We start from the raw sequence: 24,602 nt of genomic DNA on the forward strand, positions 1-24,602 counted from the left end.
CCCAAAGTCAAATTTTAAAAAGATGCAACTAAACCAATAGAATTAAATATTGAGAGAAAAAAAACGTTTAACACTCCTTCAGTCGCGTGCCCCTTCCCCACTCTGGAAGGCTTTGAGTCAGATCAGGTGTGGTTCTCTGAGGTCCAACAAAGGTTCTTGGTACCATTATTTTTGTGTGAACAATGAAGCACGAGTAGGCTCCTTGACCAAGGTCAGCAAGCCCTGCCCTCATTTGCAATTTCAAGCATGCGTCACAAGATAACCATGAAGGTTATTTCCAATACTGCTCACCCTGGCTTGAAAATAAAGGACAAAACTGGTACCCTGATTCCAACTTGACTGATAATATTCAAAAAACCTTCACTTGTCCTTTTCAGGGAAAAGGCTGTCACAGACTTTTCAACAATTACTTAAGATTGATCGTAAAAGTTATACCTTTAATATTACAGTAACTGTATTAGCACTTTGGTTGGCAAAGTATTAATATTACAGCTGTCTCACCAAAGTGCTAAATGAGTTAACTGCAGCAGGGTTGTAACAGTCAATGTGGACAGGCTAAGTGAATTCTGATGTTATTTGTACCCAATTTTCGCTTAACCCACTTTCCAGGCAGTGCCTGGTACAGTATCACACACGATAGGTTTACTGTCAATTAGTCCAAATTAACTTACATGGCTGAACTATGGCATATTTTTACTCAATTTATTTTTAATACATTGTGTATATATCCTTCATCCCAGTTCCTTTCTGATTTGCTTTCCACTAAACTTGTAGCAATACAGATGCAAGCCTTTTATACGGAGATGCTATAGTTCCCCAAAAGCCAAGAGACAATGGAAAATATTTTGCAGGTTGCAAATTATTACACAGCTCAATGCTATACTCTTGAGGACAAGACAAGACATCACTAAAGTTGTAACAAGTATTAAAAAAGGCAATCTAAAAATCACAAAGTGATCGTTAGGTGATGCCAAACAACAACTTGAATTTCTAAAATGCCTTTAACAAAGTAAAATGATTCAAGGCACTTGGAAGTGAAGTTATGCATCAACATTTCACATCAGACCACATAAGGAAATAGTAGGGCAGATAACCAAATGTTTGGACAAAGTGGTAGGTTTTAAGAAGCACCTTAGGAGGAGAGATAAATACGCAGAGCAGTTTAGAGGGAATTCCAAAGTTCTGACAAAATGCCATAGACCTAAAACTTTAATGCAGTTTCTTTCTTCACAGATGCTGCCTGGCCTGCTGAGGATGTGCAGCATTTTCGGATTATATTCCAGATATTTGGGTCTAGGCAGTTGAAGGCACAACAGCCAGCAGAGGAGTGATTAAAATCAAGAATGCACAGGATGTTAGAATTGGAGCAGCAGAGAGATCTCAGAAGGTTGAAGGGCAGGAGGCAATTACACAGATAGGGAGGCAAGATTATGGTGGAAAATTTGAAAAGAAGAATGAGAATTTTAAAATTGAGGCATTGCCAAACCAGGAATATAGGTCAGTGCACACATGGTTGAAAAACAAAATGCAGTCCAAAAAGCAAGAAAGTTAGTGATTTTAAGGACAAGTCAGACCATGGCAAATGGGGGAAAATGAAGATTCCAATTTTTTTTAAATTAAAGATAGATTGAACCATCAGCCCCAAGACACAAACAGTTTTGCAGAACTGAGTGTCCAAGTAACATGCCAGACAATCTAAAATCTACCACCTAACCAGCTCACCATTCAAGCAAGATGCCTAGATTTTCTATATGGAAAGATATTGCATTTGGAGCAGACAAGTCTTTTACAGGTATAACATGAAATTGAAGTTTAATGAAAATGATACAGATTCAGTGTTTTTTGAACCAACTGCAATATTATTAATTCAGTTCTCAAAAATAAATAAGTTAAAAACAAGATATAATACAGAGCTTGTGCTAATGGTAAAGCTGCACCAGGATGTGGTTGAGAATCATTGGACAAAAGACTGCAAGGTGTGCGCATCTGGCCAACTCGGAACAACTTTCTTTTACACATTTGAGAATGAATCAAAACCTTCCTTCTGTTATTCACTTCTCAACAGCTAATATATCTTCCCAAACCCCAAATCCCAAAAGCTGCCATAAGGCAACTGCAGACAGCTTCCATATGGCCCAAAAATTAATTCTTATTCCAAGTTGATAATAGCCAAAAAGTTAACCTTCATTCTCAATATATTGATCAGAAAGATTTGTGTACTGATGAGAACCATACCAAAGATGAGTGAATACGAAATCTACTTATGATAAAAGATTTAAAAATGGATATATTAAGTGGAGCAGAAAAGGTTCACATGCATAAATAGCAAAGCTTTAAGTTATGTATAAAAAAGAAAGTAAATTACCAATGGAAATCTTGCACCATTGGTAACAAGGGGACATAAAGGCAGCATAAGCTGAAGCATAAAGGAGGAGCTTTGAAGGAAACATTTCCATACAATTGGAAATCAAAGCACACAATGTTTTGCTGAAAGTGTCTGCAAATAAAAGTTAATATTTTTAAGAGGAAGTTAGATGATTTTAATGAAAGGGCAGAGAAATGGGTTTAGTAATTAGTATGAAAGCTGGCATGAACAATTTTTCTCTAATGTCCCCAACACTGAAATTTGCAACCTTCCCCCATTTGCCACAATTCCCTTTCGATGTTAAGAGCACCACCTCTTTTGCAATACATTTCAAAAATAGCATTCCCAAGGAATTGAAAATACTTTAATTAAAAATCAAACCTTCACAATGTTGTCAATGTGAAATATTTAAGAAATCTGTGTACAGATTTTGATGCCCCAACTCAAGTTTGTAAATCTACCCGACAAAGGTCAAAAATGATGTGCAAGTTAACCTATGCAAATAATGGTTTCTATTGCCTCAGAGGAAATTAAGAATCAGAAAGATTTGCAAACCTCTCACTGTGGACCATCATTAAAGTGCAAACTTACATAACCGTAATCAAATCTCAACATGAACATTGGTGAGCATCATGTAAAGATTTAGCCTAAGGATATTTGAATGTTACTGTTTCTCATCATGGAATGGTCTGCTGCTACATGAACTGAATTTTAGACTCAATACTAGAATAGATACACATATCAAAAATCAGACAGTGATGAGAAGCACAAAAGTTTACATGATAGGAACAATTAAGCACTAAACTTTAGAAGGTCTGCATGAAGGTGAATTGCATCGTATGTTGCTGTTCCACAGAGCCCAGCGTGGCCCATATCCAATTATTGATCTGTGTTGAACTAGTTGATCTTATTGAACGGTAGTGAAAGCACAACATTTCGTCTCACTGCCCAGTACAAAACTAGCAAACTATTATTCACTGACATAAAAGCAAAATACTGCGGATGTTGAAAATCCAAAACAAAAATAAAAATACCTGGAAAAACTCAGGTCTGGCAGCATCTGCGGAGAGGGACACAGTTAACGTTTCGAGTCCGTATGACTCTTCAACAGAACTGAGTAAAAATAGAAAAGAGGTGAAATATAAGCTGGTTTAAGGGGGGGGGTGGGACAGGTAGAGCTGGATAGAGGGCCAATGATAGGTGGAGATAGCCAAAAGATGTCATAGACAAAAGAACAAAGAGGTGTTGAAGGTGGTGATGTTATCTAAGGAATGTGCTAATAAGTGACATTAAGAGTAGAAAGCAGGACAAGCAAGGTACAGATAGCCCTAGTGGGGGTGGGGTGGGGGGAAGGGATCGACATAGGCTAAAAGGTAGAGATAAGACAATGGATAGAAATACATTTAAAAATAATGGAAATAGGTGGGAAAAGAAAAATCTATATAAATTATTGGGGATAAAAAAAGAAAAGTGGCGGGGGGGGGGGGGAGGGGGGGGATCGGAAAGGGGGTGGGGATGGAGGAGAGAGTTCATGATCTAAAATTGTTGAACTCAATATTCAGTCCGGAAGGCTGTAAAGTGCCTAGTCGGAAGATGAGGTGCTGTTCCTCCAGTTTGCAATGAGCTTCACTGGAACAATGCAGCAGGCCAAGGACGGACATGTGGGCATGAGAGCAGGGTGGAGTGTTGAAATGGCAAGCGACAGGGAGGTCTGGGTCATGCAGTCTGCGTTTGGTCTCTCCAATGTAGAGGAAACGCATTGGGAGCAGCGAATGCAGTAGACTAAATTGAAGGAAGTGCAAGTGAAATGCTGCTTCACTTGAAAGGAGTGTTTGGACCCTTGGACAGTGAGGAGAGGGGAAGTAAAGGGGCAGATGTTGCACCTTCTGCGGTTGCATGGGAAGGTGCCGTGGGAGGGGTTTGAGGTGTAGGGGGTGATGGAAGAGTGGACCAGGGTGTCCCAGAGGGAACGATCCCTGCGGAATGCCACCGGGGGGGTGGTGAAGGGAAGATGTGTTTGGTGGTGGCATCATGCTAGAGTTGGCGGAAATAGCGGAGGATGATCCTTTGAATGCGGAGGCTGGTGGGGTGATAAGTGAGGAGAAGGGTGACCCTATCATGGTTCTGGGAGGGAGAGGAAGGTGTGAGGGCGGATGCGCGGGAGATGGACCGGACACGGTCGAGCCTGTTCCTGCCCCACGGAACTCACTTCTAGCTACCTTGACTCAATTCTCTCTTCCCTTGTCCAGTCCCTTCCCACCTACATCCGTGATTCCTCCGACACCCTACATCATGTTAACAATTTCCAGTTCCCTGGCCCCAACCGCTTCCTCTTCACCAAACTACAAATTTGTTGCTTATACTTTAAAAAAACATAACCCATTTTTGTTGGATATTTCAAAGGGACCATTTATATTACACATAGGAACAAAAAAATCATTGAGTCCCTCTCACCTACTCAGCTATTCAATTAGAACATGGCTCATCTATACTTTCAGACTCTATTTATCCACAGGGTGCAAAAGAACAAGCACAGTGGCAATTAATTGTGAATGGATCATAACAAGGTGAGAAAAGGAAGGCACAACAACAGAGTCTTCATCTTTCCTCCCAAAAAATGGATGAGGTGTAAAAACTACTGATCAGGAAAAATGTGGTGGTTATTCTCTGGTTTATACAACTAACTTTCTGGGTCAGTATTACTGCATTTGGTGTTAAGTACTTTCCCATAGAGATGTGATTCGGAACAAGTGAGACTTGTCATTAATTCAGTGACATATAATTTAGTTATTTTCCATTTACATCACATGCTACATATGTATTGACAGAATTAACAGATAATACTTTAGTGATATTTGGCACAGCCATTCTCTCACAACCTGGCAGTTCCCTCTGTTACAGGCCTCATCACCACTCAAGGGATGCAGACTTGAACGAATATGGTTCAGCCTTTCATTGCTAGATCTGGCTGGGCAACAAAGCACTCTCAGGCTCTGCTCTCCTCTGCCAAAACAAAGCAAAGTTAACCCCCAGCTTCTTTTCTCTACTTAACCCTGCCTCCTTCACCCTCATCACAACAGGTATGAAAAGTGCATCAATTTCTTCATCACAAAGACTGAGATCATCCAATCAGCTGTCTGCCACTTCTCTCCCTTCTCTTCTCCGACCCCTAAACTTGCATCGTTCTCTCATTTGTCTCCAATCTCCACTCAAGCCCTCTCAAGTTCACCTTGCCTGTGAAGCCCATCTCCTTCTCCTCAATCCAATTCCTACAAAACTACGAACCACCCAACTGCCCTTCGCGGCTCCCACATTAGCTAATATTGTTAATAGTTTGCTCTCGTCAGGTACTGCTCCCCTCTCTTTCAAATGTGTTGTCATCACCCATCTCCTCAGAGGGAAACAACCCTCAATCCTTGGAATCAACCACCAGACTATCTACCTCCCTTTCCTCTCAAGTCCTTGAACATTTTGTCGCCTCCCAAATCCATGCCCACCTTTCCTGTAACTTCATGTTTAAATCCCTCCATCAGCAAACATCCCCACCCCTGACCTCATGATGGAGCGATGGTCAATGATGAAGCAGCTGAAGATGGTTGGGCCTAGGACACTAGCCTGACGAACTCCTGCAGCGATGCCCTGGGCTGAGGTGATTGGCCTCCAACACCACAAACATCTTCCTTTGACCGAGGTATGACTCCAACCATTGAAAAGTTTTGCCCCTGATCCCCATCGACTTCAATTTTGCTAGGGCTCCTCCATGCCACACAGAGTCAAATGCTGCCTTGGTGACAAGGGCAGTCACTCTCATGTCATCTCTGGAATTCAGCTCTTCTGTCCATGTTTGGACCAATGCTGTTATGAGGTCTGCAGCCTAGTGGCCTTAGCAGAACCCAAACTGAGCAGTTATTGCTGAATAAGTGCCACTTGATAGCACTGTTTACAACCCCTTTCATCATTTTGCTGATGATTGTGAGTAAATTGGCCAGATTGGATATATCCCGCTTTTTGTAAGCAATTTTCCACATTGTTGGGCTGAAGCCAGTGTTGTAGATGTACTGGAACAGCTTGGCTAGGGGTACCACTAATTCTGAAGACGACATCCAGAATATTATCAGGGCCCATAGTCTTTGCTGTATCCAACCTCTTCAGCCATTTCTTGATATCAGGTGGAGTGAATTTAATTGGCTGAAGACTGAGATCTGTGAAGGTGGGGACTTCAGGAGGGGGCTGAGATGGATCATCCACTCAGCCCTTGAGGCTGGAAATGGCTCCAAGTGCCTCAGCCTTGTCCTTTATACTGACTTGCTGGGCTCCACTATCATTGGGATGTGGTGTGGGCATGGAGCCTCCTCCTCTGGTTAGCTATTCAATTGACCACCACTATTCACAACTGGATTTGACATGTCTGTAGAGCTTTGATCTGGTCCTTCAGCTGGTTGGATCACTTAGCTTTATCTATAACATGCTGCTTCTGCTGTCTAACATGTACACAGTGCTGTGCTGTCACTTCGCCAGTTGGCAACTCATTTTTAGGGATGCCTGGTGCTGCTCCTGGCATGCTCTCATATGCAATTCATTGAGCCAGATCCCCTAGCTTGATGGTAATGATTAAGTGAGGGATATGCTGGGCCATACAATTACAAATGGTTATCTTTGGACTTGACTGTTCCAAAGCACTTCTGGCCAGCCTTCCACATTCTACGTTTCTTAAGCTTGTGGTTATCCAAACTTTTGCTGCCTGTGTCCAAAATCACACCAAATGCTGTTCACCAATCATCCCAGTGCTCACTGACTTCTATTGGCTCCCAATTAAGCAATATGTCGATTTTAAGACCATAAGACATAGGAGCAAAAGTAGGCCATTCAGTCCATCGAGTCTGCTCCACCATTCAATGAGATCATGGCTGATCTGATGATCCTCAACTCCACTTTTCTGCCTTTTCCCCATAATCCTGGATTCCCTTACTGATTAAAAATCTATCTATTTCAGCCTTGAATATACTTAATGACCCAGCCTCTAAGCCCTTTGTAGTAAAGAACTCCACAGATTGACCACCCTGAGAGAAGAAATTCCTCCTCATCTGTTTTAAGTGGGTGCCCCTTTACTCTGAGATTATGCCCTCTGGTCCTAGATTCTCCCACAAGGGGAAACAACCTCTCAGCATCTACCCTATCAAGCCCCCTAAGAATCTTACACGTTTCAATAAGGTCCTCTTTCATTCTTCTAAACTCCAATGAGTACAGGCCCGACCGACTTAACCTCTCCTCATAAGAAAATCCCTCCATACCCAGGATCAACCTAACAAACCTTCTCTGGGCTACCTCCAATGCCAGTATATCTTTCCTTCGATAAGGGGACCGAAACTGTTCACAGTATTCTAGGTGTGGTCTAACTTGTGCCTTGTATAGCTTTAGCTAGACTTCCCTATTTCTATACTCCATTCCCTTTGAAATTAACACCAACATTCCATTTGCCTTACATATTACCTGAACTTGTATGCTAGCTTTTTGGGATTCATGCATGAGGACCCCCAAATCCTTCTGTGCTGCAGCTTTTTTCAGTCTTTCCCCATTTAAATAATATTCAGCTCCTCTATTCTTCCTACCAAAGTGCATACGTTCAAAGTTCACATTATATGCCATCTGCCATGCTTTTGCCCACTCACTTAACTTATCTATATCCCTTTGTAGACTTTGTGTCATCCTCACCACTTGCCTTCCCACCTATTTTTGTGTCATCTGCAAACTTGGCGATAGTACATTCAATTCCCTCATCTAAGTCATTTATATATATTGTAAATAACTGTGGCCCCAGCCCTGATCCCTGTGGGTCAGTTACAGGTTGCCATCCTGAAAATGTCCCCCCATATTCCAATTCTCTGTCTTCTATTAGTTAGCCAGTCCTCTATCCATGCTAATATACTACCCCCAACACCATGGGCTCTTATCTTATTAAGTAGCCTTATGAGTGGTATTTTATCGAACGCCTTTTGGAATTCCAAATATATTACATCTACTGCTTCCCCTTTATCTTTGCTGCTTGTTACCTTGTCAAAGAATTCTAATAAATTTGTCAGGCATGATTTCTCCTTCATGAAGCCATGCTGACTCTGCTTGATTAGATTATGCATTTCTAAATGCTCTACTATTACATCCTTTATAATAGACTCCAACGTTTTCCCAATAACAGATGTTAAGCTAACTAGCCTATAGTTACCTGTTTTTTGTCTCCCTCCCTTTTTGAATAAGGGTGTTACATTGGCAGTTTTCCAATCCTCTGGGACTTTTCCAGAATCTAAGGATTCTTGTAAGATTACTACCAATGCATCCACTAACTCTGCAGCTACTTCCTTTAGTATCCTAGGATACAACCCATCAGGTCCAGGTGACTTGTCGGCCTTCAGCCCCAGTGGTTTCCCTAGTAGTTTTTCTCTAGTGATAGTTATTGTATTTATTTCCTCCCCCTCTTTTGCCCCATGATTTTTTTTACTATTTTTGGTATGCTATTAGTGTCTTCTACCGTGAAGACTGATGCAAAGTATTTATTCAACTCCTCTGCCATTTCCTGGTTCCCCATTATTATTTCCCCAGCCTCATTCTCTAAAGGGCCTATATTGACTTTGGCCTCTCTCTTCCTTTTTATATATTTAAAGAAGCTCTTACTGTCTGTTTTTATATTACTTTCTAGTTTACACTCAAAGTTTATTTTCTTCCTCTATTTTTGTTTTGGTCATCTTCTGTTGGTTTTTAAAACTTTCCCAATCCTCTGGCTTACCACTAATCTTTGCCACATTGTATGTTTTTTCTTTCGCTTTGATGCTATCCTTAACTTCCTTGGTTAACAATGGTTGGTTTATCCCCTTCCAACAATCCTTCTTCCTCACTGAAATATCTTTGTTGTGAGTCATGAACTATTTTCTTAATCGTCTGCTATTGTTCATCAACTGTCTTTTCTGCTAAACTCCTTTCCCAGTCCACTCCAGCCAACTCTGCCCTCATTCCTTTGTAATTACCCTTATTTAAATTTAGCGTAGATGTTTCTGAACTAAGTTCCTCACTCTCAAGCTGAATGCTAAATTCCACCATGTTATGGTCACTGTTTCCGAGGGGGTCTTTTACTCTGAGGTCTTTTATTAAACCTGCCTCCTTACACGTTACCAGATCCAAAATAACCTGATCCCTAGTTGGATCCACAACATATTGTTCTAGGAAACTGTCCCGAATACACTATGAATTCTTGCACGTGGCTACCTCTGCCAATTTGATTTTCCCAATCTACAAGGAGATTAAAGTCACCCATGATTAATATACTGCCATTTTTACATGCCCTCATTATTTCCTGATTTATTCTCTGTCTGACAGCATAGCTATTGTTAGGGAGCCTATGGACTACACCCACCAGTGTCTTCCTTCCCTTGCTATTTCTTACCTCCACCTATACGTATTCCACATCTTCCGATCCAAGATCATTTCTTGCTATCATACTTATTCTATATCGTACTAACAAAGCTACCCCACCACCCTTTCCTTCCTGCCTGTCCTTTCAAAAAGTCACATACCCCTGAATATTTAGTTTCCAGCTTTGATCTCCCTGTAACCATTTCTCTGCAATGGCTATAAGATCATACCCATTAATCTCTATTTGTGCCATTAATTCATTTATTTTGTTCCGAATACTATATGCATTTAAGTAAAGAGCCATTAATTTTGCCTTTTTACCATTTTTCCCCCCTTTGACCCTGTTTGCTGCTGTTTTGTTTTTATGTTTGTGCACTCTGTCCCTTCCTGTCACACTCTGGGTATCATTACCTAAATAGCTGCCCAGCAATGCTGCATATCCTTTTGCTTTGTAAGCCTACGTATCCCCTTTCCAGAACCCTCCCCTATTCTATTTAGTTTAAAGGCTTCTCTATAACCCTGCTTATTCAATTCGCCAGGACACTGGTCCCAGCACGGTTCAAGTGAAGCCCGTCCCACTGGAACAGCTCCTTCCTACCCCAGTACTAGTGGCAGTGCCCCATTAACTGAAACCCATTCCTCCCACGCCAATCTTTGGGCCATGCTTTTAACTGCTTGAATTTATTTACCCTATTCTAGTTTGCCCGTGGATCAGGTAGTAATCCCAAGATTATTATTTTGAAGGTTTTGCTTTTTAATTTAGCTCCTAACTGTTCAAATTCTTTCAGTAAGAAGCTCCTTTCTAGTCCTATCAATGTCATTGGTACCATCGTGGACGGTGACAACTGGATCCCTCCCCTCCCACTCCAAGTTCCTCTCTAGTCCTGAGGAGATGTCCTTAACCCTGGCACCGGGCAGGAAACACAGCCTCCAGGACTCACGTTCACGGCTGCAGAGAACAGTATCTATCCCCCTAATTATACTGTCCCCTGGCACTGCTACATTCCTATTTCCTTTCCCAACTTAAATGGCTCCCTGTACCACTGTGCCGTGGTCAGTTCGTTGATCCTCCCTGCAGTCCCTACTATCCTCCACATAGCTTGCAAGAGCCTCGTAACTATTGGACAATTTCAGGGGGTGAGGCTCCTTGAACCCTACCCCCTGGGTCCTCATACCTGCCTCACCTGCAGTCACATCGTCCTGTCCCTGATCACAGGCCAAATTCGAATTATCTAACTTGTGGGGCGTGACCGTCTCCTGGAGCAAAGTGTCCAGGTAACTTCCGCCCTTTCTGATGTGGCGCAATGTCCACAGCTCAGACTTCAGCTCCTTAACTCGGATCCGAAGTTCCTCGAGCTGCAAACGCTTACTACAGATGTGTTTGCCCTGGATCACCTTGGTGTCCAGCAACTCCCACATGCCGCAGCAGCAACACACTGCCCGTCCTGCCATTGCTATCTTATTTTATTTATTAATTAATTACTTCAGTATCCTTAAATGCTCTTTAAATTCTTGTTGTTTTCAAATCCTTCCTTGGTCTCGCTGTTCCCTATCTCTAACCTCTTCCAGCCCCAGAACCCCAAGATATCTGCAGTGCTCTATGTCTGACTTTTTATGCATTCCTGATTTTAATGACTAAACTTTTGGTGGCCGTGCCTTCAGCTGCCAAAGCCCTCAACTCTGAAATTCCTTCCCTAAACCTCAATCTCTCTTTCCTCCTTTAAGACATTCCTTAAAAAATACCTCTTTGACCAAGCTCTTAGTCATCTGCTCCAATTCCTCTTTATGTAACTGCCAACTTTTGCTTTGTAACATGCCCGTGATGTGCCTTAGGACATTTTACAACACCAAAGGTGCAATATAAATTGAAGTCACTGTTGGTTTGAATGGAAAGCATTAGATATAAAGGCAATCCAGTCTCTTCAATCACATGAACAAGATAATTTCAAGCCATGCAGTTAAATACATCTGAAATAGCCCCAGAGCTACTTAGATCTGCTTCAAACCATGGACTTGGCCCTTCTCAGATACTAATAATTAGTGCCTTATGAAATGCAGACAGCCCACGCGAATAAATAAATAAAACTGTATTGTAGCAATATTCTAAAACAGAGGCAATAAATTCGTAATAAAAGTGCAGCCCAAACAACCACCTGATGCTAATAGCATTACTAATGACAAAAAAAAACAGCTAGAGCTGCATCCCAAAACCGAGTCTCTCAAACCCTGCCCTAGGCTGCAGTCACATGCTCCCTCCTACCTCCTAATTGAGGACTCGGTTTCCTTAGCAAATATGACAACACACCCTAGACCTGCAATTCCTGAAGGTTGGATTATGTCGACATTTAGCCGAGGCTTTGGCCACAAGTCTGCAGCAAGTGAATGGAAAAGAGACAAAATATGAAACATACTGACAGGCACAAATATGGGTGAGAAACAAGAGTAGCGTGAAAGGCGGAGTACAAGATATAGCAAAAAAGATACAGAAATAAAGATGAAGAGAAAGACAGATGCTGCATAAGAGTATAGGAAAGCATAAACAAGGAGACTCTCTTGCACAAAAAGGTGATACGAAGAGGCAAACCAGAGATTGAGCCATAAAGATAATAATGTCTCAATTACTACCTGAGCCACGAGCAAACTGGCATAAGGTAAATAAGATCAGATAGTTGAAAGAATAGCTGAAAGATTGATGTGGGAGAAGTGGGTTTTGATTCATGGGACACTGGCACCAATACTGGGGAAAAAGAGAGCTGTGCCACAGGGGCAGTCTTCACCTGAACCACACTGGGGCCAGTGTCCTAGCAAATCACTTAACTCGGGCTATAGAGAGGGTTTTAAGCTAAACAGTGGGAATGGAGGGTTCACATGAGGGGAGACTTTGAAAAGTTAAAGAGAAAGCACAAATTAATTGTGCAATGTAACGATATGGATAATGAAAACCAGAGTGTGAAAGAAGTCACAAAGTGTACAAATACAAGTGCATCAGCAAATAAAGTCAGAAGAGGGAAAAAGACAAAATTAAAAGCTCTTTATCTGAATGCTCACAGCATTAATAACAAGGAGGATGAATTGATAGCTCAAGCAGAAATAAATGGTTGTGATATAATAGGCTTTACAGAGGTATGGTTACAAGGTGACTAAGGCTGGGTATGGATATTCAAGGGTATTTGACATTTTGGAAGGACAGAAAGAAAGGGGAAAAGGGGGAGGGCAGCTCTTTTAATCAAGAGTGAGATCAGCACAGCCATGAGAAATTATCTTGGTTTGGAGGAACAAGATGTAGAATCAGTTTGGGCTAAGAAACAGCAAAGGAAGGAAGTCACTGGTGAGAGTAGTGTATAGGCCCCCCCAACCGCAGCTATAATCTAGGACTGAGTATAAATCAAGGAATAATGTGGTCTTGTAAACAAGGTACTGCAATAATTGTGGGCAATTTTAATCTTCATATAGGTTGGACGAATCAAATTGGCAAATGGAGCCTGAGTTCACAGAGCATATTCAAGACAGTTCTTGAGAATAATATGTTCTGGAACCAGGAAAAAGGCTACTTTGGACTTTGTAATGTGTCGTAAGACAGGACCAATTAATGACCTCATCACAAAGAATCCTCTAGGCAACAGCAATCATAGCATGATTGAATTTCACATTCAGTTTGCGCATGGGAAACGTAAGTCTAAAATTGGTGTCAAACTTAAAAATAGAGGGAAAAAATAGACTATGAGAGAAAACTAGCAAGAGAAACAGATAGTAAAAGCTTCTACAAGTATATAAAAAGGAAAAGAGCAGCTCAGCTAAGTATTGGTCCCTTAAAGAATGAGACTGGGGAATTAATAATAGGAAACAAGGAAATGGCAGAAACTTTGAACAAATATTTTGTATCCATCTTCAAAGTAGAAGACACAAAAAGCAACTCAAGAACAGTAAAAAAATCAAGAGGCAAAAGGGAGGGAAGAACTTAGAACAATCACTATCACAAGAGAAAAAGTACTGGGAAATCTAAAGGGAAAGGCTGACATGTCCCCTGAACCTGAAGGCCTGCATCCAAAGGTTTTAAAAGAAGTGGCGGCAGAGATGGTGGATGCATTGGCTACAATCATTCAAAATTCCTTGGATTCTGGAAAAGTCCTAGCATATTCAAAAACCACAAATGTAACACCCTTATTCAAAAAAGGAGGTAGAAAGCAAGAAATTATAGGCCAATTAGCTGAATATCTGTTATCAGGACAATACTTGAATCCAACATTAAGGAAGTAGTGGCAGGGTATTTAGAGAATCTTATACAATCATGCGGAATTAACATGGTTTTGTGAAAGGGAAATGATGTTTGACAAATTTATTAAGAGCCCTTTGAAAATGCAACAACCAGGATGGATAAAGGGAAACCACTGGATGTAATACATTTAGATTTCCAAAAGCCATTCAATAAAGTTACCACATAAAAGGTTACTGCACAAGATGTAAGCTCATGGTATTGGGAGTGATGCATTAGTGTAGATACAGGATTTGCTAACTAACAGGAAAGAGACTCATTTTCAATTTGATAAACTGTAGCAAGTGGAGTGTCACAGGAATCAGTGCTGGGCCTCAACCATTTACAACCTACATTATTGGCTTGGATGAAGGGACCGACTGTACTGTAGCCAAATGTGCCAACGATACAAAGATGGGTAGGAAAGTAAGTTGCAAAGAGGATACAAAGCATTTGCAAAGGGATATGGATAGGTTAAGTGAGTGAGCAAAAAATCTGGCAGATCAAGTATGAGGGAAAATGTGAGGCTGTCCATTTTGGCAGGGAGAATAGAAACGCAAAATATTATTTAAATGGGGAAAGAATGCTACAGTACAGAGGCATCTATACGTCCTTGTACATGAATCTCAAAATGTTAGCATGCAGGTACAGCAAGTAATTAAGAAGGCAAATAGTGTGTTGGCCTTCATTCCAAGGGGAATGAAATATAAAAATAGGTAAGTCTTGCTAAGACTGTACAAGGCATTGGTAAGACAACACCTGTGTGCAGTTCGCCTCCTTGAAGGATATACTTACATTGGAAGCAGTTCAGAGAAGAATCACTAGGCTGATTCCTGGGATGGAGGGGTTGTCTTATGAGGAAAGGTTGAGCAGGCTTGGTCTAAACTCATTGGTGTTCGGAAGAATAAGAAGTGATCTTATTGAAACATTTAAGATTCTGAGGGTGCCTGACAGGGTAAATGCTGAAAGGAAGTTTCTCCTCGTGAGGGAATCTAGAACTTAGGGGCACAGCTTAAAAATAAGGAGTCTCTCATTTAAGACAAAGGTGAGAACTTTTTTTTCTCCCAAAGGGTAGTTAGTGCTTATAATTCTCTTCCACAAAAAGCAGTGGAGGCTGGGTCATTGAATATATTCAAGGCCGAGTTAGACAGATTTTTGATCTACAAGGGAGTCAAGGGTTATGGTGGGCAGGCACGAAAGTGGAGTTAAGGCCACATCAGCCATTATCTTACTGAATGGCAAAGCAGGCTCGATGAGCCAAATGGCTTCCTCCTGTTGTTTATCTTCTCATGTAGGCAGATGTGTGTAAGGCAGGAGACAAAGGCAGAGGGGAGACAAGTAAAGCTTAAAAAAAAAGTCGACAAGCCTGGCAAATTTTCCTTTCAAGAAAAATCCAATTACCTTTTGAAAGTTGATAATGGAAGCAGTTCCACCAGTTTTTCCAGCAGCACATTCATATTATGATTGTTGTATTAAAGAAAATTCTCATCTCCCCTCTGATTCATTTGCCAATTATCTTAAATATGTGTTCTGGTTAGCTAACCACCTGCCAATGTAAATAGTTTCTCCTTATTTACTGCATCAAGACCTTCAAAATTTTGAACAGCTCTATTACATCTCCCCTTAGCCTTGTCTCTTCTGAGGACAGCAAAGTTTCTCTGGTCTCTCCACATAAATGAAGTTCTTATGCACTGTTTGTGCTTGGATTTATTCACTAGTTTGTCATTGTCCTGTCTGGATTTCACAGGTTAGGTTGCTGTAAAGGCTTTGTTAAATAAATCTCAACCCCTCCAAAGTCTCTAAATTGCCACACAACTTGTCTGACATCCAGTGCTGGATGAGCAGAAACTTCCTATAACTAAATATTGGGAAGACTGAGAGCAATGTCTTTGATCCCCATCACAAATTGCATACCTTAGCCATTGGCTCTAACCCTCTCCTTTGGCAAATGTTTGAAGCTGAACCAGATAGTTTGCAACCTTAGTGTCATATTTGGCAGAGATAAGGTTCTGACCACATATCTGCACCATCAAGAAGACTGGCTAGTTCCACCCCTGCAACATCACCCAATTCCATCCCTGCCTCAGCTGAACTGCTGCTGAAGCTATTGAATTGACTATTCCAGTGCATCTCTAGCCAGCCTCCAATATTCTGCAAAATTGGCCATCCAAATTCCGCTGTGCATGTTCTTACTCGCACCAAGTTCCTTTCATCCATCAACCCTATGATCAGTGACCTACAATGACTCCCACTCAAGTAGCACTTCTACTTTAAAATTTTCATCTTTCAAGTTTTCAAATCCCTCCATGGCCTCACTCCTATTACCCTCCCCTCTGAGATATCTTTGCTTCTCCAATTCTGATATCAAGCATCCCAATTTTAATCGCTCCACCATTGATGTTATGCATTCAACTGCAAGGCCCTAATCTCTGAAGTTCCCTCCCTAAACCTCTCCATCTCTCGTTCCTCCTTTAAATCACTCCTCAAAAACTTCTCTCTGATCAAGCTTTCGGTCACCTGTCCCAACATCTCCTGTTTAGTTTGATGTGAAATTGTAATGTTCTTATGAGGCACCTTGTGATTCTAACTACATTAGAGGCACCGTATAAATACACATTGTTCCAAATTTAAAATCAGAAAATCAATTTGTTAATCTGCAACTTCACGTAAGGAAATTAACTGGAATTTAACCCATAGCTTCTAAAGTTTCATGAATGCACCTATACAGCTTACAAAGAGAAAAAGCTTGGACAGGCCATCTCTGTACTAATATATAGTAACTATAATTGTACTTGTTGCTCCATATCCATACAAGGGAATACTCACAACAATCTGCACAAAGTACCATGACAGTACTGATTAAATCTGGTCAAACATGTAGCCCTGTAATCTCCATACGAGTTACATATCCAAGTAACTTCACTGTTCTCTATTTGCATTCTCCTGTTTTCTAACTTTCACTATTGAAATACTTCCTAAAAATGTTGCGCACAGTGAGCTTAATGTTGCCTTTCGGTTTTGAAGAGTCATTAAAAACAAAACACAGGAAACACATTACTGCCAGATAATTTAATATTAATTTAGCTTTAAAAATAATTTAAAAGTTTAGAAGGGTTACGACTTCGTCATTTCAAAACTTCGGCCACTCTGCTGACAGTGTCGTTACTCTCAGATGTCACCCCGTTTCGGTTACAGCCAGAGAAGCTGAGCCATGTCCAGAACCTGAGCCTGACTGTCACTCGCCTCCCTCCCGTTCGACCCGGGGAAACATCAACAAGAGGAGGGGGGCACCGAGCAAACACGTCACGAACCTGCCTGGAACCTTGGAAACATTCCGCTTCCAAAATTGCTTCTTCCCCCCTTCACTGGACATTTTCCACCCGAATGCAGCTCCGCTCACACCGAGTGTCGGGCGCCAATCACAGCCGGGACCGACGTAAAGCTGCCAGCTTCACTTCCCCATACGGCAGCCTCCGTCCCAGTCACTGACAGAGCGACGCCATGTTGGCATCCAACAAACATCCTTTCGATTGGCTTGAATTTCCGAGGTAACGGTCGAACCAATCAAAGGCCGCGTTCCCTCGATGTCCCCGCGACTGTGGTGACGTCACAAACCAGCTGCGCTGCTCTGTGACGTCACGGAATTGTTTTCATTTTGAAGAGTGTCCAGTTTTTGTCGGTGCTGGTTGGAAACTTATCATGTCCATTAGTGTCTGTAACACCTCTTCTCACCCAAAGTTAATGAATATTAGGAAATCATGTAAAATTACAGCCACTTTCAAAGTTTAAGTCTGCTTTATTGTGGGCAACCTGGTTTGCTTTAGTTGTGTCAACATCACAGACTAACTAACATCCCTATTCTGCCAACATTTATATGGGTAGCGCTAGCCAAACCAGGCATAACCGGCTGAAATTCGAGTCCTGATAGTTAAAACTTTTAAATGGAACTAATCTAAAGATGGGTCTTGAAGATGTCAAGTGATGGGGCTGCGACTTTTTCCTTTGGCAGCTTGTTCCATTGCAGGATTGTCCTTGGGAAGAAAGATTGTTGATACGCTGGACCATAACCTCCAAGCTCCACAGCTTCGGATCGGGAGGGGGGTACCCCAAAGATGTGCTGAGGAATCCCTCTGGGAAGTTCCCAGGTGAGGGTTTGCACACTTCCTCTGGACAATTGTGCTGCAATGGGGACTATCCGAAAATATGATTTAGATCGGAAACTTTGGAAGGTTCCATCAGGGTTATACTAATAGCTATCCAAAAAATGTTTGAAGAATTAAAACCTCATCTAACTTCAGGGTAACTATTGTAAAGACCCAGACCGATCTCCCCCCACGGGACTACTCCTACAGCCTCGACCCCCTAGGGGACTCCCCCACCCCTGACTAACCACCCCTCCATGGTACTCCCCACCTGCTATTCTCCCAATGGGAATCCCTCACCCGCAAGGGGCTCCTCACCCAACAACCCCCCTCCACGAGGCCGACTCGAAGCCTGGCACGACACCCCAGCTCCCCATGTCGGACCCACACCCCCAGAAATTCCAACCAAACCCCCCCACCACAGCCCTCCAAATGTCCGACACCCCACCACCCCCTCCGGATATCTGACCCCCCCAGCCCCCTATCCCACCAAACATCCAGCCCACTCCACCCCTTCCTGTTGTCCGACCCCCCCCAGGACCCCCCGATGTCTGACCCCCCACCCCATCAAATGTCTGGCCCACACCACCCCTTCCCAATGTCCGACCTCTTCCCAAAGTCTGAGCCACCCAGCCGTCCACTCCCACGAATGTCCAGCCCGCTACACCCCCTCCCAAGGGTCAACTCCCCCAGCCTTCCCAATGTCCAAACCCCCCAGGCCCCCACCCCCATGACTGTCCATCCCGCCAGCACCCCCACTCCCCCGAATCCCTGGCCTGCTCCACCTCCTCCCGATGTCCGACCCCCTCAGCCCACCCGACCTCCGAACACGCCCACCCCCCCCAAATCCTTTTCACTTACCTTCTCCCTGGCCTGTCAATTTCAATGGGACCTTTAAACTTACCTGCTTTGTAGTTTGTGTGGATGGCACCTGGTCTTTTATCATTGCCAGAGGGCACCATGCAGGTACTTGTTTCCCACCTTGCAGTCCTTACACCTTACTGGAGAGACTAATGAAGAATCCTATTTTGGACACCGTGACATCTAGGCTTCACAGTCTAGAGTATGTTAGCAGAAGTCTTTATTAGCAACTATGTACATATTTACAAGCTCGATCTTTATCCATCTCGAGACTGATCCTGGCTCTGGGTCACGTGCCTTCTAACATCACTGTGTTAGCAGTACCATACTCAGTCCCACATTAACCCTTTATGTACTAGACCCCACTACTACAACTAATGGAGATGAGAAATCAAGTGCTAAAGACAGAAGAGTGCAGTCAAGTTTGCTGGGGATCCATTGAATGTTTTGGATGCACATAAACCTTTGAAACCAAATTGCACAGGAATAGGAGTCCATTTCTGATTTTTAAAAAATCCCAAAGTACTACCACAAGAATGGAAATGTAACTTCCATATTAAAAACAAATTGATGTATAGGGCTCAGGAGAAATATCAGCAGAACAAGATAGCAGAACAGAGCTTAACATCCCAATGTAACTCATGACCATCATCAAGGGAAACCCACAAGTAAGCTTTGAATGCAAAGTAACCTAAGAATAAGAAAAATAAACATATTTATTTATGCCTTAATAGGTCCCAGAGTGCATTACATCCAGTGAATTACTTGAACCAAAGGTACTGTTGGTTGCTATGTCAGCAAAGATGGCAACCATTTGTGCACAGCAAAATTCCATAAATAATAAATGAGATAAATGATGATAAATTGATCTAGTTTACGTGGTGTTGACAAGGCAGGAATGATCCAGAGTATTGGAAAACTCTTTGCTCTTCTTCAAACAATGCCATGCAATTATTGAATTCAACTGAATAAGCAGACAGGGAGTCAGTTTAAAACTGCAGCTCCAATACGAAAAAACCCTTTCTATATTTGCTGATCTCAATTACATGCTCAGGTACTGGCATTTGGCTTTTATCCTAGAGCCCATGACTCAGACAAAAAAGCACACAACTAAGCCAAACTGACAAATGAGTAATTTTGCAATTTGTGTTTGATATAAAAGATAATTGAACAGAAGAATCACTTAGAAAGATGACAGTGAGGTGTATGATATATATTGCGCACATTATAAGTTGCTGTCAAATTTTCTGCATTTTTAGTGTGAATGGATTGTATAATTTTTTTTCACAAATAGTTATATAATTTGTATAAGATTTTGATTGAGAGCAGTACTAGTATGAATTTTGTGATTTTACAGCACACTAATTGAGCTACAGTGGTATTGCTTATGGGTAATCAATTATGGAACGTAATAACATGGGGTCCTAACAGCAGGACTTTGGAATAGAGAATGTCAGAAGATCTGAATGCTGAAGCACTGGCAGAGCACAGAATTTCAAAATTAAAACTAGATAAGCCCTGTTTAATACTTTCAGCGATGTACCTGATGTCATAGGAACTGAGATTTTTTTTCTTTGTACCTGGACCTGATGTCCAATCAGAAGTCTGTGTTTGGGAGAAAAATATGATTTTCGTCCAGTCAGAAATTCAAAATGCCAAGAACAGTAGAATTTATTTACATTTGACATCAGGACTGACATTCGCAGTGTGTGCCACAACTCCTCCACTCTCCATATTAAATTCAGAATGCTGTGTGTTGTAGACTATCAAAGTGGTATGCACACTGAGACTGGTTCAGGCTAAGTGTAAGATTTCCCAGGTTCAAGGGCCACAGATTCCTAAATAGACAGTTGTTTAGTCATAAGTAATTTTAATATGGTTTATTAAGTTTATTAAGAAACAACAGTTTAGATATGATATATTAACTAATTGGAAAAAGTATACCGCCAGCAACAGCTTGTCATAACAGCACTCCACTCTCTAGTCAAAGTGTTAGGAGACTCTTCCCTCAAACACTCGATCTTCCTCCTTCTCCTCTGGTCCATCTTCTATCTGAAGGAGACAGCTGCCCAATGAGCACTGCCACCTCACCAGCACCTCAGGCCATTGCCACCAGCTTGACACCAATCTATATACCCTTTTTCTGGGGGCTGGTAGCTTACCCAGTGTCCATTATCTATATCTAACTATTCTGGCCAATGGATACAGGAAAGGTACTCAAAACATCAGGGTGCTTACTACCTCACTTGTGTGTCACCCTGCTCGAGGTCAGCTTTTTAGTTTACATCTTGCTGAGGGTCATATCCTGGTCCTTCTAAACACTTGCATAGATAAGGGGGTGCACAAGATGCCATTCTATCAGCTTAGGAATGCCAACATGGAGATCTTACGTTTCCCTCCTTTGAGACGGAAATATTCTTAGGGCGGGATTTTCCGGGCCCACCCGCCGTCAGGGTTGTCCGGTCCCGCCAAAAGTCAATGGACCTTTGGCTGGCCCACCGCATCCCCCGCAGCGGGTCCCACCTCGGCTGGGCAGGAAAATCCCGGCCTTATTCTTTTGCAGAAGTGCGGCTAATTTCCGAACTCTTGGCATCTAAGTACATATAATTAAAACAACAGATTATGCATGGACTTAAAAGATTCTCCAGCTCTCCCTTCACCTGTATCAATCTTGTGGGATAATTCTGATTAAGTATTATTCCTCCCTAGCCTTCATTTGTCCCAATCCAAAATTCCTTTTACTTTTACTTTAATTTGACTCTAAGATGGTAATAATGGTCAGACGGAGTTAAATTAATTGTCTTAAAGTCAGTTTCTTTATGGAGTATGTGTCAGTGCTTTGATTATTTCAAAGTGTATTCTTACTCTTCAGGCCACATTAATCATTTTACCTCATGCTGTTTGTCAGGTAGCTGGATCCATTCTTCAGTGCAGCTGCACCATGTACTCTCGCATGTCAGTTACTTCACAAGTTACAAATCACTTCTGCTCACTCACACTGGTGTTCCAATTCCTTATTCAATCCTGTATTGGAATTTCACATTGTAAGTCATCTTCATACATTTCCCTATCTGTTAGATGTGGTCTATAGGGATTTGTTTTTACCAAATTTTCGGCCATTCGGGCAGTATTCCTTCCGCTACACTTCACTTCGTCATGCTTGGTGGTAATTTCTCTGCCCTTTCCCACAAATTCTTGTTTTGCAGTTGTGAAAAATTTATCAGGTCTATAGGGATTGTGCTGTGTATTCTGCCACTCAACTTCATCATCTGGGATTTCACTGCCTTTAAAAGGATGCACCATTCGATAATTCTTCCTGATTTACTGGTAATCTTCTCAAAAGATCAAAGGTGGTCTCCTTTGTCTCAAGATCTTAACTTCTCTCCCCTTGTATGGTCCCATTGTCTCAGGTGATGGCCAGATTATCAAATTCAATTATCTTAAAAAGTTCATAGGCAAAGACATAAGTATCTCCAGGAGAAAGCTGTCATTTTATTCATCTCATCTACACTTCGTTTTCACAAGAACATAAATCAATACCAGATTTATATATTCCGTCGAATTACACCCAAGGTGAGTTATTCCAATTCCCATTTGATATTGTGCCCTTTTTCTCCAACTCTATCTCTTATTCTAAACGTGGCATCCCATTAATTGCCATTGTATCTCTTCCAGGAGCTCTGTAGAAATTCTATTGTCCAATAATATGTTTTCATAATATCTCTAAAACAGAAACTAAATATTCCTGCTTAATTTCAGGCATTTTGCTTGTTTGTTCTTTCACTTAAACAACATTTTATTTTCTCAAAAATAACCCACTAGATCAGGCTTGTCCAAGGGCTGGCCCACAAGGCAGACGTGGCTAAGCCCTGATATAGCCTGTGGCAGGGCGGGAGGGCTCTTCAGGGGCTGACAGACGGGCATCGGGTTCTGGGATGCGCAATTGCACTACATTGACTCCTTGTGGAGGGCAAGAACAAGGGCAGAGGTAAGGCAATAAATTATTTCCATTCCACTGAGCCTGTTTCCTTTTCTTCCCAAAAATTTAAAATGTGACCCCCTCCAAGCAAAAAGATTGGACAAACCTGCACTTTATTGGACCTGACTTACTTATTTTAAAATTATCCCAAATTCAAATAGCAGTGTTGTTGGGCTGGCAGATTTTGAAAGTGTTCAATTTATTTCTTCCAAAAACAAACTTTTTTTTGATACTGAGAAATCACCTAGATTGTTTTTCCATTAGCTTGTTATTTTTGAAAAGTTGGATTAAACATCAGATAAATTCCCCTTTGAATGCTTGAAATAGCAACTCATGTCCAGTATCAATTCCAATTTCAGAAAAAAGCTTGGTGGTTTTAAATGGTGGTTTTACATCAGAGACAAAAACATTTGCCATCGGTTTTGGAGGTGATATCTCTAGCTCCCATACTCAAACACTTGTCTCGAAAGATACCAAATAGTAACAAAGCCTGAATGGTCAAGGCCGAGTCTCTGAAAGGCAAAGTCTTTTATTCTGTGTTTTAATTCTCAAAGCTGCTGTGTACACTTGGAGCTGGAAACCATCATAAACTGTTTAAAAAAACACAAACAATCCATTGTGGCTCCAGCCAAGAGCCCAATGGGTTAGTATATCCAATCATATCAGTAAATTTAGAAACTTTAAATCTAATAATGCCCAATATACATTTAGTTATCCAAAGATTGTGTGATAATTTTTTTTAAAAAGAAGCAGCTGTCAGCAGAAAGAGTTAATTCCACAGCTTGCGGCGGGGGCAGGGGCAGAGAAAACTTGGTACGCAATTGCATCACTGTACATAATTTTTAAAAACTTTCCCAAACATAAAAAACAAACTTGATTTTAAACTTGCTCTATTAAATTCTTTTCCCCAACTTTCCCAAATGTTTATCAGCCAATATCTCTTGTGTTTATCCTTTTGCTCCTTCAAAATAATTTTCCATTTCTGATATTTGCTACTTAATCAAATTTGAAAGAAATAGTCAGTAAAATGTGTTGTTAGTCTGAATTTTAGCCATTCTTCTTTAGCTCGCTCTGATACAAAATGTTTTGAGAAGTTCAAACTGGATTGCTGCCAAACGTCAGGATTATTTTATATTTTTGTGATAATCTGGCCTTCACAGTTGTATACTAGTACAGTTTGAATTTTTTTTTAAACAGGCACTCAGCAGTTTAAAGTCAGTAAAATGTATCGTTTGAATTTTAAACATTTTAGCTTCTTCCTTGAGTACAATTTTTTGAATCTTTGATGTTTCCGAACAACACTGTTTTAACAATGACTTGACTCAAATGTACGGTATACTTTCAGCTGGGCAAAAGTACTTCTTCACAGGCTTGGGGTAAGGATCATGGCTAATGACAGTGCAGGAGTCAGATCTCTCTGCGAATACACTCGGGATTTTGATGGGGAGCTGTTTGATGCTAACTAGGACCTCATGAGTGCCCAGTCCATCTCTTGTTTGATTCTAGGGAGCCTGCAGCTAGGAGCTGTTTAAAATCATTGCTTTCCAACTCTGCTTTGGAACCTCCTTGGTCCCTCTGAACTCTGAAAAGAAAGATTCACGT

General features: G+C 41.5%; 1 protein-coding gene across 10 annotated transcripts in view; it reads right to left on the minus strand.

The window, feature by feature from the left end:
• The window catches only part of tbc1d22a (TBC1 domain family, member 22a), a 462,670-nt gene extending 445,108 nt beyond the window's left edge, over nucleotides 1–17,562 (minus strand). For 3 of the 10 annotated variants that reach the window (XM_078553360.1, XM_078553359.1, XM_078553363.1), the window contains exon 1: nucleotides 17,330–17,561. In XM_078553360.1, coding sequence (XP_078409486.1) covers nucleotides 17,330–17,391 — 62 coding nt within the window. In that variant the 5' untranslated portion in view covers nucleotides 17,392–17,561. Of the gene's footprint in view, nucleotides 1–17,329 lie in introns of all 10 variants that reach the window. The other 7 variants (XM_078553364.1, XM_078553356.1, XM_078553358.1 and 4 more) reach the window with 5 other exon arrangements.
• Nucleotides 17,563–24,602: the final 7,040 nt, after the last annotated feature.

This window comes from Cetorhinus maximus, chromosome 12, assembly GCF_964194155.1.
Source record: "Cetorhinus maximus chromosome 12, sCetMax3.hap1.1, whole genome shotgun sequence".
In the NCBI taxonomy this organism is placed as follows: Eukaryota; Metazoa; Chordata; class Chondrichthyes; order Lamniformes; family Cetorhinidae; genus Cetorhinus; species Cetorhinus maximus.